The sequence below is a fragment of the Bombina bombina genome, chromosome 12 (genome assembly GCF_027579735.1).
Source record: "Bombina bombina isolate aBomBom1 chromosome 12, aBomBom1.pri, whole genome shotgun sequence".
NCBI lineage: Eukaryota > Metazoa > Chordata > Amphibia > Anura > Bombinatoridae > Bombina > Bombina bombina.
The window spans coordinates 21,764,317-21,783,068 of record NC_069510.1 but is presented as its reverse complement, the minus strand read 5'-3'; the positions used below and the strand labels follow the sequence as shown (position 1 = coordinate 21,783,068).

The window sequence follows — 18,752 nt, the reverse complement described above, 5'->3', positions numbered from 1 at the left end:
AAGTGGTTAGTTATTGTATTTTTACATCCAGGTACATTAGGGAAGAATATGAGAGGAGTTGGCGCCTCTGTGTTTTTCTCCTTCCAGATCTGCCTCTACTCCTTGGAGTATGCATGGACCTTTCATATGATTATCATTATTTGTCTATCAATGGTTTGGTGATACTTTGTTTAGTTTATGTTATTGTATTTTTATTGTATATTTGTGAAGAGCACCCCCGAGAGGAAACTTGTGCAGGCACATTTTTTTTTCCATTAATGGCGGATGTAGAATTTTTTTCCAGAATTGCAATAGTTTAAAGATTAAATAGACAAATTAATGAACTGATTAATCGTTTTAAAGGGACATTGAACTCAACAGTTAATCCCTCTTTAAAATGTTTAATTAAGGAACATTGCAGTATACTATATATATATATATATATATATATACGAAGCATTAAGAAAAAAACATGCAACCGCCCACACTAAATATTAATGAAGAAACACGTAACCGCCCGCACGAAATAATAAAATCTAACCGCCTGCTCAAAGTATTAACAAACACCTAAACCACCAACCCCCACATCGCAAAATAATAAAGTAATTAACCCGTATTCCGCAAATTAAACAACGCAAATTACATAATTAAATTATTAACCCCTAAACTGCCAACCCCCCACATTGCAATAAACCTAATTAACCTATTAACCCCATAAACTGCCAACCCCCAACATCGCAATAAACCTAATTAACCTATTAACTCCTAAACCGCCAATCCCCCACAACGCAAATAACTAATTTAATTACTAAGCCCCCTAACCTAACACCCCTTAAATTAACCCCAATTACATAAACTAAGTTACAATTAAAATAAAAAATCCTAAGATTAATTTAAAAATAAAACCTAACATTAAATTACAAAAAATGTATCTAAAATAAAAACAATAAAAAGTGTAAAAATTACAGAAAGAAATAAACAAAATTATCAAAAATTAAAAAATTAAACCTAATCCCTATGAAAATAAAAAGCCCCCCAAATAAAACACCTCCTAATCTAAAGTAAACTACCAATAGCCCTTAAAAGGGTCTTTTGTTGAGCATTGCCCTAAGTTAAACAGTTCTTTTACATGTACAAAATACTAAGTCCCCCCCACAACAGTACAACTTCCCACCCACCAAACCCCTCAAAATAAAAAACCTAACACTAAAAAAAACTAAACTACCCATTGCCCCTAGGGCAATCATCTCTTTTTTACAGCCCCCCAAAAAAACCTAATTTAAAAAAAAAAAGGCCACCCCAACTCACTGTTCCTGAAGTTCAGCAGAGAAGGTTTTCTTCCAGGCCGATGAAGTATTCTTGGATGCGGCAACATCTTTTTCCAGCATGGGACCTCTTCTAGCTTCATTCAGGACCGAGGCAACGCGGAGCGGAGGTGACTGCGGAATAAAACCGGCGACCGTGGAGCCATCCAGCGTGGAGATCCTCTTCGTACATTCACCGCTGCACACTGAGGATTGAATGCAAGGTACCAGTTTAAAAATGGGGTACCTTGCACTCCTATTGGCTGAAATTTTGAAGTCAGCCAATAGGATGAGCGTTACTGAAATCTTATTGGCTGATTTGAACAGCCAATAGGATTTTAGTAGCTCTAATCCTATTGGCTGATTTCAAAATTTCAGCCAATAGAAATGCAAGGTACCCCAAATTCAATGCGGTACCGTCCATTAAATTTTTAGTGTACAACAGAGTACCTATTTGGGGCTTAGTCTTAGGCTTTTTTTTTTTTGGGTGGCTTTTTTTCCATCCTAATAGGAGGAGAGTTCACTGCTTCATTCATTACTTGTGGGAATTAAGAACCTGGCCACCAGGAGGAGGCAAAGACACCCCAGCCAAAGGCTTAAATACCTCCCCCACTCCCCTCATCCCCCAGTCATTCTTTGCCTTTCGTCACAGAAGGTTGGCAGAGAAGTGTCTGAAGATTCGGAGTAGTCTCTTATGGAGGGTAGTACTCTTCAAAATGGGACTGGAGTTGTAAGTAGTCCTGTCAGCCTCTCAGTGAGAACATGGGTGAATGTTAGAGTCTGGAGATGCAGGGAAAGTCTTTCTGCGAACCCATCTCGACTCAGTTTAACAGCTCCATTAGCAATCAGCGTTGACGAATTTCGCCGCCTGCTTTTCTTCTCTCAAGTTTATGTCAGGAGCGATGCTACTACCCTGTCACACTTGAAGGGACGTGTACCTGTTCCACGGCGTTGATTCTGGTAAGATCGTTTCATTATATGTATGTGATAACGCAAGAAGACAGGGTCACAGTGTGGCTCCTTTATCTTAATAGAATCTAGGGTAATACCCTCGGAAAGGGGTTATGGAACGGGGGATTTTATTATGCATAATATTGTTTATTGTGTTTTGTGCTGCACTTGTGTGAGATGAGGCTCTGTCAGTGTGGAACAGTCAGTTTGTTAGCGGGAGATTGAGGCAGGCTTTTTTTTTACGTGTCTCTCGAGTGCAGGGGCGGTCCTAGATGGCACTCCATGTGACCGGGTGGGGCCTCTGTAACTTCCTCTTTCTCGACCTACGTTCGGAGAAGACGAAAGCTGTTTCTTGTAGTCCGGGTCATAGGAGGTTGTGAGACATTAGGATATAAAGGTGCCATTTATTATTTTTTACAAGTTTTTGTCAGTTCCATCGTTCAAGATGAAAACGATTTGGTCAATTTTGCCTCTGGTTCAAGAAGGGCACTTCATGATGACTATAGATCTGAAGGACGCTTACCTTCATGTTCCAATCCACAAGGATCACGTCAAATGTCTAATATTTGCCTTCCAGCACTTCCAGTTTGTGGCCCTTCCGTTTGGTCTGGCGACTACCCCAAGAGTCTTTACAAAGGTTCTGGGAGCTCTTCTCGCAGTAGCGAGAGCCAGAGGGATTGCAGTGGCACCGTATCTGCACGATATCCTGGTCCAGGCTCCGTCCTACAGTATTGTGGAGGATCACTCGAGAGCTCTTCTCCTTCGGTCCCATGGGTGGAAGCTAAACTAAGGAAAGAGTTCATTGGTCCCCAAAAACAGGGTGGAATTCCTGGGTACGATAATAGATTCTTCAGCAATAAAGATATTCTTGACAGATCAGAGACATTGCAAGCTTGCGTTCAACTGTCTAGCTCTTCAGACATCCTCCAGGACAACTGTGGCCAGGTGTATGGAGGTAATCGGGCTCATGATATCCAGCATAGATGTCATTCCATTCGGCAGGTTCCGTCTCAGACATCTTCAGCTGTGCATGTTGAGATAATGGAGTGGCGATCATTCAGATTTGTCCCAACAGATATTTCTGTACAGACCGGTGAGGGAGTCCCTATCTTGGTGGGCCCGACTGGGGCAGCTGTCTCAGGGGACATCCTTTCTGAAGAAGAAGGCAGGTAGCAGGCACTACTACAAGGTAGGTGCAATAAAAAATATACTTTAATGAAAAAGATTAAAATACATATACAGGTTAGACACAAGTACAGGGAGGGAATAAAGCAACTGCCTGATGCGTTTCGAGCCCTCTAGTGGCGCTTAAAGGGCCACTGTAAGTAAATATTTTCTATGCCTGTTACTAACTAACTACCCCAAATATGCTTTTTATCAATAGCATTTCATTAACATATCTCTACCGTATATCAGAAATCCTGTCTGCAAATTTAATTGTTTTCCAAACCCACTCCGTGGGTATCCTTTGCTCTGTACCAATCCGTTTACAATACCTAGGTTTCAAAATGGCGCTTTAAACACAAAGTTATTGGTTTAAGTATTTTGAACACTCAGTGCTGAAAATAGTGGGCAGGATAACGTGACATCATCGGCGAATAAAATATATAACTTTTAGAACGTTATGAAACTTCGTTTTGGAGAAAATATAGGTCAGTAGGTTTTAATTAATGTTTATTAACTTTAATATGTTAGTTGTTTAGCTTAAAAATTATAACAGAAAGTAATCCTTTAAGTGCTCATCTGAAAGGGGCAGAGGAAGTGGTACCTTTTTATATATATATTGTTAACCCCTCCAGTGCTGGAAAAATGTTATTTTTTAAAAAACAAACAATTTGTCAATAAAAACATGAACAATAGGATCTATATACAAAGAAAATTTCAAATTCTGTGTACAAGTACAATAGGGAATATATATAGATAGATGTGCTGACACTTATGAACTAGTATACCTCTAAAGTGAGAGCAATAAGGAATACGTATCTAAGATAAGAAGACATATATATAACAATTAAGGAACTATGGCTCTGATCTCATGTGCATATTAAACTAAACTTCTAAGTTAATCATCTATCAAATAGTTAATATCACACTCTTTATTCATGCCATTTGGTTGGCGTGTATTTAATTTTATGATCCAAAATATTCTTTTTTTGTCCGAAATCTTATATTTATTGCCTCCTCTAGGTGGAATAGTAGCTATATCTATAATTTGAACAGACATGTCTGCTATATGGGAGAAGTGACTACTATTAAAATGATTGGCTACAGCTGAGTCTTTGCAATAATTCTTAACATCTCTAGTGTGTTCTCCAAACCTGGTCCTGACCTCTCTTGAAGTTTTACCTACATCCTTTCTGAGACCATCCTGGGAGATTGTAACCACGGATGCGAGTCTATCAGGATGGGGAGCTGTTTGGGGTGCCAGAAAGGTACAAGGCAAATGGACTCAAGAAGGGTCGAGTCTACCTATAAATATTTTGGAACTTCGAGTGATATTCAACGCTCTGAGAACTTGGCCCCCTCTGGGGTTGTCCCGATTCATCAGATTCCAATCAGACAACATTACCTTGGTGGCTTACATAAACCACCAGGGAGGGGATGAGAAGCTCCCTAGCAATGAGGGAAGTATCTCGGATTCTGGAATGGGCAGAGACTCCCAATTGTTCGCTCTCAGCAATCCACATTCCGGGTGTGGGCAGCTGGGAAGCAGAATTTCTGAGCAGACAGACGTTTCATCCAGGGAAATGGTCTCTCCATCCCGAGATGTTCTCGGAGATCTGCAGCAGATGGGGATGCCGGAGATAGATCTTATGGCATCCAGACTCAATTGCAAGCTACCCAGATACAGGTCGGTATCCAGGGATCCCCAGGCGGAACTGATAGATGCCTTAGCGGTGCACTGGGACTTCAACCTAATTTACATATTTCCACCATTGCCTCTTCTACCTCGGGTAGTGGCCCACATCAAGCAGGAACAAGCTTTGGCTCTTCTGATTGCTCCGTCGTGGCCGCGGAGGACGTGGTTTGCAGATCTGGTGGCGATATCGTCATCTCCGCTGTGGAGGTTACCTTGTCGCAAGGATCTGCTAGTTCAAGGTCCTTTTCAACATCAAAATCTCGGTTCTCTGAGGCTGACTGCGTACAGATTGATCGACTAGTCTTAGCCAAGAGAGGATTTTCGGAATGAGTGATTGACACTCTCGTGTCACTAGACGCAGCTACCACTAGGTGTGGAGGACCTACTTGTCTTGGTGTGAGGAACGAGGAAATCTCTGGCATAAGGTCAGGGTATCCAGGATTTTGGCCTTTCTCCAGGATGGTCTGAATAAGGGTCTTGCAGCCAGTTCCCTAAGGGGACAGATCTCAGCTTTATCTGTACTGTTGCATAAGAAGCTTGCAGTGCTTCCTGACATTCAGTTCTTTGTTCAGGCACTGGTTAGGATCAGACCTGTCTTCAGGAATCTGGCTCCTCCTTGGAGCTTAAATTTGGTTCTTAAGGTTTTGCAGAGGGCTCCATTTGAGCCTATGGATGCTCTTGAAATGAAGGTTCTTTCAGGGAAAGTCTTACTGGCTATTGCATCGACATTCAGAGTCTCTGAGTTGGCAGCCTTGCACTTTGAGCCTCCCTACTTAGTTTTTCATGCAGATAAGGCTGTTCTTCGCACTGGACTGGGATTCCTGTGTCGAGTCGTAACATCAATCAGGAAATAGTAGTTCCTTCCTTGTGTCCTAACCCTTCTTCTTCGAAGGAGAGGTTACTTCATAATCTGGATGTGGTTCGGGCCTTGAAGTTTTATCTTCAGGCCACGAAGGAGTTCAGACAGACTTTGTCCTTATTTGTTGTGTATTCTGGAAGGCGCAGGGGGCAAAGGGCCTCTGCCACTTCTCTATCTTTTTGGTTGAGGGGTATGATCTGTCTGGCATATAAGACAGCGGGACACAAGCCTCCTCAGAGGATTATGGCTCACTCGACTAGAGCTGTGGCCTCTTTTTGGGCCTTTAAGAATGAGGCTTCTATGGAGCAGATTTGTAAGGTGGCCACTTGGTCTTCATTACATACTTTTGCAAAATCTTATAAATTTGACGTTTTTGCTTCAGTGGAAGCAGCTTTTGGGAGAAAGGTTCTGCAGGCTGTGGTGCCCTCAGTATAGGGTCCGCCTCCTTTTATCCTCCAGTTTTTTTCATTCAGTGTCCTCTAGAGCTTGGGTATTTATTCCCACAAGTAATGAATGAAGCAGTGGACTCTCCTCCCATTAAGATGGAAAACATAAATTATGCTTACCTGATAATTTAATTTCCATCTGTGGGAGGAGAGTCCACCTCACCCGCCCGTTCTCCGGTGGTCAGACCTAAATTTATTGTTAATCTTCTGGCACCATTTATACCCTGGTATTTCTCCTACTGTTCCTTGTTTCCTTGGCAGAATGACTGGGGGATGACGGGCGTGGGGGAGGTATTTAAGCCTTTGGCTGGGGTGTCTTTGCCTCCTCCTGGTGGTCAGGTTCTTAATTCCCACAAGTAATAAATAAAGCAGTGGACTCTCCTCCCACAGATGGAAATTAAATTATCAGGTAAGCATAATTTATGTTTTTTTAAATTAGGGTTTTTTGGGCTGTAAAAGAGCTGATTGCCCTTTTAAGGGCAGTAAAAGAGCTGAATACACTTATAAGACCAATGCCCATACAAATGCCCCTTTAGTTGCAATGGGTATCTTAGGTTTTTTTAGACTTAGTTTTTTTTTTTTTGGGGGGTGGTTGGTTGGGTGGGCGTTTTACTGTTAGGGGGTACTTTATAATTTTGTATGTAAAAGAGCTGATTTCTTTAGAGCAATGCCCTACTAAAGGCCCTTTTAAGGGCTATTGGTAGCTTGATAGATTAAGGGGTGTTTTTATTTTGGGGGGATTTTTTATTTTTATAGGGGTATTAGTTTAGGTTTTCTGTAATTTTACATTTTTTATTTTTTATAATATTAGCTTTAGAGTTTTTAGTTTTTTTTTTAAAATAGACTGCTCTCTGGGCAGGCTTATCGCCTAGTATACTGTATATGTAAACCAACCAAAAAAAAATGCCTAGTAAAATTAATAAATTAACCATACCATTTTTTTTCTTTTTTTCTCATTGTTCTATGAACATAGAGCATAGACAAATATTTTGCTCACAAAGTTTTTCACTTATAAAAATTAATCACTTTATAAAAGAAATAGAGTTCATTCATGCCTTGTTTGAGCATCTATTAGGTAAAACTTGGCAAGTTGCAGGAACCTGTCCGCATATTAAAAAGTCAAGGAAATAAATTATATATACATATTTGCTAATTTATTATAAATGTAGTCATAACATGTCTCCATGATTGAGCACTGTCTCCATGATTACCAGGATTATCAAGCCTTTTCATTTTTTTTTCTGATCAAAGGTTAACAAATTTGTTTAAAACATAGGAGAACCCCCTCCCCTCCGATCATGAGCCAACCACATATTGTTTAGGAGCCAGGACATGCTTTTATGTAGGGATATATACAGAAGAATCCATAAAGTTACGAGTTAGGCATCATTTTAGTAGCTGTCCCTCAACATTATGCAGATTCTTTTCAGAATGGAGTGTTGTGTAGACTTGTTACCTGGGGCACATCAATCTTTTGTGTTCAGAGCCATCACAGGGCCGATGGTGTGTTATGGGAGGAGTTTGTTGAGTCAGGCAGTGTCATGGACGGAGTTGAAACAGTCCCTTGAAGATTTGTCCTGACTGGGGAAGCTGTGGGAGGATGTCAGGGTTTTTTCCCTGTTGTGTTTGCCATGTGCTGCTGGCAACCATTTTACTCACCTCTCTTCCTGACTATGGTGCATTGTGGGGGATGCTGCTCATTTCCTGCACTTCCTTTTATGGCCAGACTGGTGTGCATAATCCGTGTGAGACAGGATGCAGTCTCAGAATTGTGATGTCATCACTTATTATTTAAAGGGCCTCTGTTCAGTATGCTTTGCCTTTGCGTTGTCTCAGACCTTTTTGTAAAATTTCCGTTGTATTTCCTTGCGTGCCTGATGTACTTCCTGTTTCCTGATCCCTGTTTTCCTTGTGCCTGATTCCGGCTCGTCTGACTATTCGCTTTGGCTCCTGACTCGGCTCGTCTGTCTACCAGCTCTGGTTTTGACTCCTGGCTTGTTATTTGACTTGTGGACTTTTTTATTATTTTTTGCTATTAATAAAGGTGTGATTATTTTTGCACTTCTCGTCTCAGTCTGATTCCTGGCACCCTGACATTACGCAAAGGCCATGAATCCTGATGCTGCTAATTATCCACCTTTGCATGCCATCACTTCCAGGATGGATGTACAGGATCACTGCTTGGATCAATTTGCACTAGCCCTGCAAACCCTGCTGACTCACACTGCACATTTGGACCAAAGTGTCCCGCAAGTTATGGCTGCTCCTGTTTCCGCTGCGATTAAAGATGAAGTTGCTGCCAGAGATTTACCAGGGGATCTCGAGGCATTGGTGTCTTTTTTTATCCTAATTGACATCAGACTCAGAGAGAGGCCCTCTTTCAAGGAGCGCTTGCGGAAGCCTCCTGTTCCGTTGTCTCCTATGTGTTCGTTCCCACCCATGCCCTCTCCTCCCAAGCCTCCTGGTCTCGAGTCAACAGGTACTGCTGAGCCGATGCAGTTGGGATTCATGTGTCTCTCCGCAGCGGAGAGGGCCTTTAGGAGGAGGGAGGGAAACTGCCTCTATTGTGGGTTACAGGGCCACCTTTTGAAGTCTTGTCCTACACGGCCGGGAAACGCTCACACCTAAGGTCCTGTCGGGGGCAGACCTTGGGTGGTATATCCTCGTCCCCAGAACCGCTTAAGGAGAAACCTTTGGTCACGGTTGTCCTTTCCTGGGTGGACTCCTCCATAGTCACTCAGGCTCTTGTTGACTCCGGTGCTGTGGGCTATTTCATTGACAGAGCTTTTGTATCAAAGCACTCCATTCCTGTTTTGCCTCGGTCCGTTCCGCTTGCTATTGAGGCCATTGATTGCAGGCCCCTTCAGCCTGCACTTGTTACTCACGAAACTGCTCCGTTGTCCATGGCTGTTGGGGCTCTCCATTTTGAAACCCTCCAGTTCCAGGTGACAAACTCTCTGCATTTTCCGGTTGTTCTGGGTTATCCCTGGCTCCAAAAGCACAATCCCAGTCTCGACTGGCGCAGGTCCAAAATTTTGTTGTGGTCCCCGCAATGTATTTCCACTTGTCTTCGGAAACCAGTTAAAGTCTTGTGCACTTCTTCGGTATCTCAATTGCCAGAGGAGTACAGAGAGTTCCTAGACGTGTTTGACAAGGTGCGTGCTGGTACGTTGCCTCCTCACCGGTCTTACAATTGTGTCATAGACCTGCAACCTGGAGCCATTCCTCCTTAGGGCCAGGTGTACCCTCTGTCTGTTGCAGAGAATTGTGCTATAGAGGAGTATGTTGCCAATGCTCTGTCGCGGGGGATCATCCGCAAATCCTGCTCTCCTGCAGGGGCTGGCTTCTTCTTTGTGAAGAAAAAGGGTGGCGAGTTAAGTGCATGTATCGATTATCTTAATCATCTTACCATTAAGAATGCTTACGCTATTCCGCTCATTACGGAACTTTTTGACCGCCTCAAGGGAGCTACGGTCTTTACTAAGCTTGATTTGAGAGGAGCGTACAATCTCATTAGGATTAAGGAGGGCCACAAATGGAAAACAGCATTTAACACCAGGAACGGGCATTATGAGGATAAAGGAGGGCCATGAATCGAAAACAGCATTTAACACCAGGAGCGGGCATTATGAGTATCTTGTAATGCCCTTTGGCCTATGTAATGCTCCTGCTGTTTTTCAGAAATGTATTAATGATGTCCTACGAGATATGTTGCAACAGTGTGTTGTGGTGTACTTAGACGACATCCTCATACACTCACCCACACTTGCGGCTCATTGTTCTGATGTTACACAGGTTCTTCAGAGACTACGTGAGAACGGCCTGTTTTGTAAACTCAAGAAATGTGAGTTCCATCAGACTCAAGTAACCTTCAAAGGTTATGTTATCTTTGTTGCAGGGTTCTCCATGGATCCTGACAAGTTATCTGCAGTTCTGCAGTGGCCTCGCCCAGTTGGTCTTCGGTCTATTCAACGTTTTTTGGGGTTTGCTAATTACTATAGAAAGTTTATTAAAAACTTTTCTTCCTTGGTCAAACCTATCACAGACATGACCCGTAAAGAGAATGATCCACTCCATTGGTCACCTACTGCCATTAAGGCCTTTGATAGTCTTAAGACTGCCTTTGCTGCTGCTCCAGTTCTGGCTCATCCTAACCCTGTCCTGCCTTTCGTTCTTGAGGTCGATGCGTCTGAGACTGGAGTAGGTGCCCTCTTGTCTCAACATCCTACGCCTGACGATTCCTTACATCCATGTGGTTTCTTCTCTAAGAAATTGTCTCCAGCGGAGTGCAATTATGAAATTGGCGACAGGGAATTACTGGCCATAATTTTGGCGCTCAAGGAATGGAGGCATCTTCTCGAGGGTACTAGCGTTCCAGTGCCCATTCTTACTGACCACAAGAATTTAACTTATCTATCTGAAGCAAAACGTTTGTCGCCCCGACAGCCCAGATGGGCGCTATTTTTGTCTCGATTTAATTATGTGGTCTCCTACCTGCCTGGTAGTAAGAATGTTAGGGCTGATGCCCTCTCTCGACAATTTTCACCTCTGTCCAAGGAGGAGTCTGTACCTACTCCTGTTTTACCTCCTGACCATATTTTGGCTACCATACATCCTAATTTGACTTCTCCCTTGGGGGGAGGAGATCCTGGCTGCACAAACCAATGCACCTCCTGAGAAACCTAGTGGTAAGTGTTTTGTTCCTGAGAATCTTCGAACTAAACTTTTGCACACTTACCACTATCCTAAAGCCACAGGTCACCCAGGCAAGAACCAAATGATTTGGTCTGTCACTTGACAATTCTGGTGGCCAGGTCTTTGTTCTGATGTTGCTGCGTATGTTGCCTCCTTGCTCAGTTTGTGCACAGAATAAAACTCCTCGACATCTTCCTGTGGGTCTTCTTCAACCTATTGCTAATGATGAGTATCCTTGGACACATCTTTCCATGGACTTCATTGTCGAGCTCCCTGTTTCCAATGGCAATACTGTTATCCTTATGGTGGTTGACCGGTTTTCTAAAATGTCACATTGCATTCCCTTGATGAAGCTGCCTACCGCTCAGGAGCTTGCTTCAATTTTTGCCCGGGAGGTCTTCCGTCTACATGGGTTACCCAAGGAGATAGTGTCGGACCGGGGTAGCCAGTTTGTCTCCAGATTTTGGCGTTCCTTTTGTGCTCAAATGGGGATCCAGCTTTCCTTCTCCTCGGCATATAACCCTCAATCCAATGGGGCTGCGGAATGGTCTAATCAAGCTATGGAACAGTTCCTCCATTGCTATGTCTCAGAAAACCACAATAATTGGTCTGAACTGTTACCTTGGGTAGAGTTTGCTCGTAATAGTGCTATTAATGCTTATTCCAAGTTATCCCCGTTCATGGCGAATTATGGTTTTCAACCATCCTTGTTGCCCGATTCATTCATGTCTCAGGGTATTCTGGCTTTGGAGGAGCATCTCCGGCAACTCCATTCCACGTGGGTGCAGATTCAGGATTGCCTTCATCGTTCTATGCAGCGCCAAAAGTTCCAGGCTGATCGTAGGCGTCTGCCTGCACCTTCCTACCAGGTTGGTGAGAAAGTTTGGCTGTCCTCCCGCAACTTGAACCTTCGTGTGCCTTCCAATAAATTGGCTCCCCGTTATGTTGGTCCTTTTCAAATACTCTGACGGGTTAATACTGTGGCCTACGCTCTTGACCTTCCTCCTGCTATGTGCATCTCCAATGTTTTTCATGTCTCCCTCTTGAAACCATTGGTTTGTAATCGGTTTAACACTGTGTTTCCTCGTCCCCGTCCTATCTTTGTTTACAACCATGAGGAGTATGAGGTCAGCAGCATTATTGACTCTTGTATGTACAGGGGCCGTGTACAGTATTTGGTTCACTGGAGGGGCTACGGTCCGGAGGATCATTCTTGGGTTCCCTCCTCTGATGTTCATGCTCCCGCCCTCCTCCGTGCCTTCCATGCCCGTTTCCCCAATAAGCCTTTTGTCCTCCCGTGGGGGAGGGGTCGTTGAGGGGAGGGTACTGTCAGGGTTTTTTCCCTGTTGTGTTTGCCATGTGCTGCTGGCAGCCATTTTACTCACCTCTCTTCCTGACTATGATGCATTGTGGGAGATGCTGCTCATTTCCTGCACTTCCTTTTATGGCCAGATTGGTGTGCATCATCCGTGTGAGAGGATGCAGTCTCAGAATTGTGATGTCATCACTTATTATTTAAAGGGCCTCTGTTCAGTATGCTTTGCCTTTGCGTTGTCTCAGACCTGTTTGTGAGAGTTCCTGTGTATTACCTGGCTGCCTGACGTCCTTCCTGGTTCCTGATCCCTGGCTTGTTCCTGACTCTGCTGTTTTCCTTGTTCCTGATTCCGGCTCATCTGACTATTTGCTTTGGCTCCTGACTCTACTCGTCTGTCTACCAGCTCTGGTTTTGACTCCTGGCTTTTTATTTGACTTGTGGACTTTTTTTTTATTATTTTTTGCTATTAATAAAGGTGTGATTATTTTTGCACTTCTCTTCTCAGTCTGATTCCTGGCACCCTGACAGTGGTGAGTAAAGCTCCCAACCAGTAAAATCCTGCAATATCTGGGACGGTTGGGGAGGTATGAATTTGTCAAGCGTTAGTCTCTGAGGGGTGTTAAAGTTATTTTATGTACTATTGTGTGTGTACATATATATATATATATATATATATATATATATACAGGGAGTGCAGAATTATTAGGCAAAGGAGTATTTTGACCACATCATCCTCTTTATGCATGTTGTCTTACTCCAAGCTGTATAGGCTCGAAAGCCTACTACCAATTAAGCATATTAGGTGATGTGCATCTCTGTAATGAGAAGGGGTGTGGTCTAATGACATCAACACCCTATATCAGGTGTGCATAATTATTAGGCAACTTCCTTTCCTTTGGCAAAATGGGTCAAAAGAAGGACTTGACAGGCTCAGAAAAGTCAAAAATAGTGAGATATCTTGCAGAGGGATGCAGCACTCTTAAAATTGCAAAGCTTCTGAAGCGTGATCATCGAACAATCAAGCGTTTCATTCAAAATAGTCAACAGGGTCACAAGAAGCGTGTGGAAAAACCAAGGCGCAAAATAACTGCCCATGAACTGAGAAAAGTCAAGCATGCAGCTGCCAAGATGCCACTTGCCACCAGTTTGGCCATATTTCAGAGCTGCAACATCACTGGAGTGCCCAAAAGCACAAGGTGTGCAATACTCAGAGACATGGCCAAGGTAAGAAAGGCTGAAAGACGACCACCACTGAACAAGACACACAAGCTGAAACGTCAAGACTGGGCCAAGAAATATCTCAAGACTGATTTTTCTAAGGTTTTATGGACTGTTGAAATGAGAGTGAGTCTTGATGGGCCAGATGGATGGGCCCGTGGCTGGATTGGTAAAGGGCAGAGAGCTCCAGTCCGACTCAGACACCAGCAAGGTGGAGGTGGAGTACTGGTTTGGGCTGGTACCATCAAAGATGAGCTTGTGGGGCCTTTTCGGGTTGAGGATGGAGTCAAGCTCAACTCCCAGTCCTACTGCCAGTTTCTGGAAGACACCTTCTTCAAGCAGTGGTACAGGAAGAAGTCTGCATCCTTCAAGAAAAACATGATTTTCATGCAGGACAATGCTCCATCACACGTGTCCAAGTACTCCACAGCGTGGCTGGCAAGAAAGGGTATAAAAGAAGAAAATCTAATGACATGGCCTCCTTGTTCACCTGATCTGAACCCCATTGAGAACCTGTGGTCCATCATCAAATGTGAGATTTACAAGGAGGGAAAACAGTACACCTCTCTGAACAGTGTCTGGGAGGCTGTGGTTGCTGCTGCACGCAATGTTGATGGTGAACAGATCAAAACACTGACAGAATCCATGGATGGCAGGCTTTTGAGTGTCCCTGCAAAGAAAGGTGGCTATATTGGTCACTGATTTGTTTTTGAATATCAGAAATGTATATTTGTGAATGTTGAGATGTTATATTGGTTTCACTGGTAAAAATAAATAATTGAAATGGGTATATATTTGTTTTTTGTTAAGTTGCCTAATAATTATGCACAGTAATAGTCACCTGCACACACAGATATCCCCCTAAAATAGCTATAACTAAAAACAAACTAAAAACTACTTCCAAAACTATTCAGCTTTGATATTAATGAGTTTTTTGGGTTCATTGAGAACATGGTTGTTGTTCAATAATAAAATTAATCCTCAAAAATACAACTTGCCTAATAATTCTGCACTCCCTGTATAGACTCCAAGTAAGTGCACTCTCACTCGCCAACCCAAACACAGGCCAGGGTGCTTAGCAGGATATTCAATCAGGGTAAAGATAAGCACTCACTGGATTTAAATACAATACTATTTATTGGTAGTCAATAAATAGTATTGTATTTAAATCCAGTGAGTGCTTATCTTTACCCTGATTATATATATATATATATATATATATATATATATATATATATATATATATATATAATCAGGGTAAAGATAAGCACTCACTGGATTTAAATATATATATATATATATATGTGTTTGTGTGTATAACAGATTATTTTTGTTTTATTTATTTTTTATTTTTGTTTGTTTGTGGGATTATGCAAAAATATTTATATCCTGCTTAATTGATTCTCTTTTTCATACACATATTTTCCTTTGATTTATATATATATATATTTATTTATTTTTTATTTATTTTTTTTGCAGTTGTTAAAAATGTAAGTATTAGTTTTTAAAAATATTAGCAAACAAAATATTTATATTTATTTCAAGCCAGAAAATGATATTGTTTGTTTCAAATGGTTTAAGCACAAAGCAGAACTGAATAACTATGTAATCTTGTTTTTCACATAGATGGTTACAAGATGAGAGTTTTTACTGCATTCATATCTAATGTGCAGGAAAAAGGTCTTTAAATTATTCTTATCGCAACTTGTTACTCTCTAAAAAATTCATGCATTTAAATAACATTATTGAAAAAATTGAATTGTCCCAGAAGATTTATTGCACAGGCAATCAGTATAGGAAGGCAAATTAAATTTGTAATGACTGAATTTGTTTTGCGAAAATGTATAATTGATTTTAATGTGATAGGTCTTTGAAATATCAAAGGTAATCAGGTCAGCTGATTTTCTTGATGTCCTCGCTTGATGGTAATGTCTTACGGTTCATAAAAGAAGCAGAGAAGAGTGTGAATTATCAGAGGAGAATGAAAACACTCTAGACGTACAGCGATTCCATTATCTTAAACCATTGTCCCTAGAGATTTCATGCTTGTATCTGTGATATTCTAAATTTATACAGGGGTATCCTACCTTTTCACATGATTTAGCAAATTGAAATTTCTTATTATTAGAAGGACTGGAGAGTAAATTTGAAAAGTAATGTTACTTGAAAGGAAAAAAAGAAATATATATACATACTATACAGCCCTCTCTGGCATCCCTACTGTGAACTTTAAAAGGGACATCAGACATTATCGGTTGTTAACGCTGCCATTGTGGAAGAGAAATAGATTGCTTATTATGGGAGTTGTCTAGCTCATCTATGTTTGATGATTATTTTGATAAAAACATAAAATAGAAAAACAGCTGTCACCATTTTTCCGATATTTTATAAGAATTTCACATTTTAATCGAGACCTAAGTTTGTAACACTATTTCAAGTGAAGTCTTAATGGGACACAGTATGTCAAAATTCAACTTTGTGCCACTATGTAACATCCAACAAAACACTGAAGCTGCCCGCTTTATACTCCAAGTAAAATGAGGGAGACCTTAATTAACTCTATACACATCTCTCTTGCAGGTAAACATTACGGAGTGTATAGCTGTGAGGGCTGCAAAGGGTTCTTCAAAAGGACAGTACGAAAAGACCTCACCTACACCTGCAGGGACAACAAAGACTGCCTGATAGACAAACGGCAGCGGAACCGGTGTCAGTACTGCCGATACCAGAAGTGTCTTGCTATGGGCATGAAGAGGGAAGGTAAGATGGGTGACTGATCCTCCGGCACAAGTCATTATACCTATTACTGTAGAAGATCTCTGGGAAGGCTCACTAACCCATTATAGAATATCTAGAGATGGATAACGGAATAGAAGCACATATACATGGCAATGTAAAAAAACACACATCAAAAATTTCTTCACAATTATAAAAATATCAGCATAATCTCAGAAACTCCTCCAGTTTTATAAAACTATAAATCTAGAAGAGTTTCTGAGTGTTCACTGATATTTGTATACTTGTGACACATATCTATCATTTATCTGTCATCTACAGTATATATGTATCTATCTATCTATCTATCTATCTATCTATCAATCAATTTATCTATCTATCATATATCTATTGATCAATCTATCTATCATATATCTATCCCTTTGGCTGTCTATGTCTATCTATCTATCTGATCAGGCAACCCCACATTTTTTATATTGGTACCTATCTTTGATCTCCCATACACTTTAATCACATCTTCAAATTTCATATATATTAAATGATCATAATTTAAAAAAATAAAAGGTTTGGTAATACAAACATATTTTAACATTTAAATCATATGCACTCTGACATTTGAATGTTTCTTTAAAAAAATGTTAGCATTCAAATGTAATAACAAAAGTTCTATTTTTTTCTTCAAGATTATCAGTTCATTTAATAAATCCACTATATTTATACTCAATTAATTATTATACAACTGCTGTGAACAGTCAGTAAAGTAGTTAGTATACACTATAATGTTTAGCTTTGTGTCGTCCATTGAGATAGTAATATTTTATAAAACTATAGTAATATAGTAATATTTGATAAAACTATAGTAATATAGTAATATTTGATAAAACTATAATAATATATTATTTTATAAAACTATACAAATAAAATTAATATTTTATAAAATAGTAATATTTTATAAAACTATACAAATATATTAATATTTTATAAAACTATAGGAATATATTAATATTTGATAAAACTATAATAATATATTATTTTATAAAACTATAGGAATATATTAATATTTGATAAAACTATAATAATATATTATTTTATAAAACTATACTAATATAGTAATATTTTATAAAAATATACAAATAAAATTAATATTTTATAAAATAGTAATATTTTATAAAACTATACAAATATATTAATATTTTATAAAACTATAGGAATATATTAATATTTTATAAAACTATAGTAATATAGTAATATTTTATAAAACTATACAAATATATTATTTTATAAAACTATACAAATATATTAATATTTTATAAATCTATAGTAATCTATTAATATTTAAAAAAAATAACTAATATAGTAATATTTTATCAACTATAGTAATATTTTATAAAACTATACTAAATATAGTAATATTTTATAAAACTATAGTAATATTTTATAAAACTATACAAATATAGTAATATTTTACAAATCTATAGTAATAGTTGGATGATGAGGATAATTTACATCATCTAACTACAGCAACATCATTTGTATTTATTATTTATACATTTATTGTAACAATAACATTTTTCAGGTTTAGGATAATTAAAAAAAATAAAATAAATTAAAAAATATATATAATTTCTGCCTCGTTGTCCATCTTACATGTAACTGTGGCTGCTTATACATAAATGTATGTCACTGATATTAGCCAATCAGAACATTGAACAGCATCTGATGTATCAATAAAGTTACAATTTTTCCCTTTTTTAATTCAGTTCATAACACATTATGTATAAATGGCAATACACCAAATAAATATTTATATCTGTGGTATATGTTTGCTAACATGTTGTTTTATTCTGTTATGTATTAGTGCTTTTGTCCTTATTCCATTAGTAACCTCTACAATCTACAGATGCACAATTGAGGGGAACTTATGCACACACTAAAAAACATGCACAGAATTCCCTCTCTTCTCTTGTTTCTATGTTTGGAGGTTATTGTTTTGTAAACCAGCTGAATAAGCTTTATGTGTTGTGGAGTCTGATCTGTAGTGGCGCCTTGTGCTGAGGAGCCGTATATGTAGCGCTGCACTCTATTGAGGAGCCTTATCTGTAGCGGTGCTGAGGAGCTGGGAGGCAGCTTTTGGAGACTGGTTGACGGAGAAAAAGATGCGCTAAATGTACAATAATACGGATTGCAAATCAAAATCAAAAACATTTTAGGATAACAAAGTCACTGCAACTTGATTATGTAGAAAATATGAACTTGTTTTGTGGATAAATAGTGACCCTGCTCTCACTGAGTATTTAGTATTCGATTGAAGCTTAGACTTTCTGTTTGATAGGATATCAGATAGCACTGGGCCTGGCCAAAGATTTCATATCTTTTACTAGTTAAAGGG

At 39.8% G+C, this 18,752-nt stretch overlaps 1 protein-coding gene across 1 annotated transcript in view; it reads left to right on the top strand.

Annotated features, from left to right (window-relative positions):
• The window catches only part of RXRA (retinoid X receptor alpha), a 380,221-nt gene that overhangs the window by 289,771 nt on the left and 71,698 nt on the right, over positions 1-18,752 (top strand). The window contains 1 exon segment of the mRNA XM_053695798.1: positions 16,208-16,387. Coding sequence (XP_053551773.1) covers positions 16,208-16,387 — 180 coding nt within the window.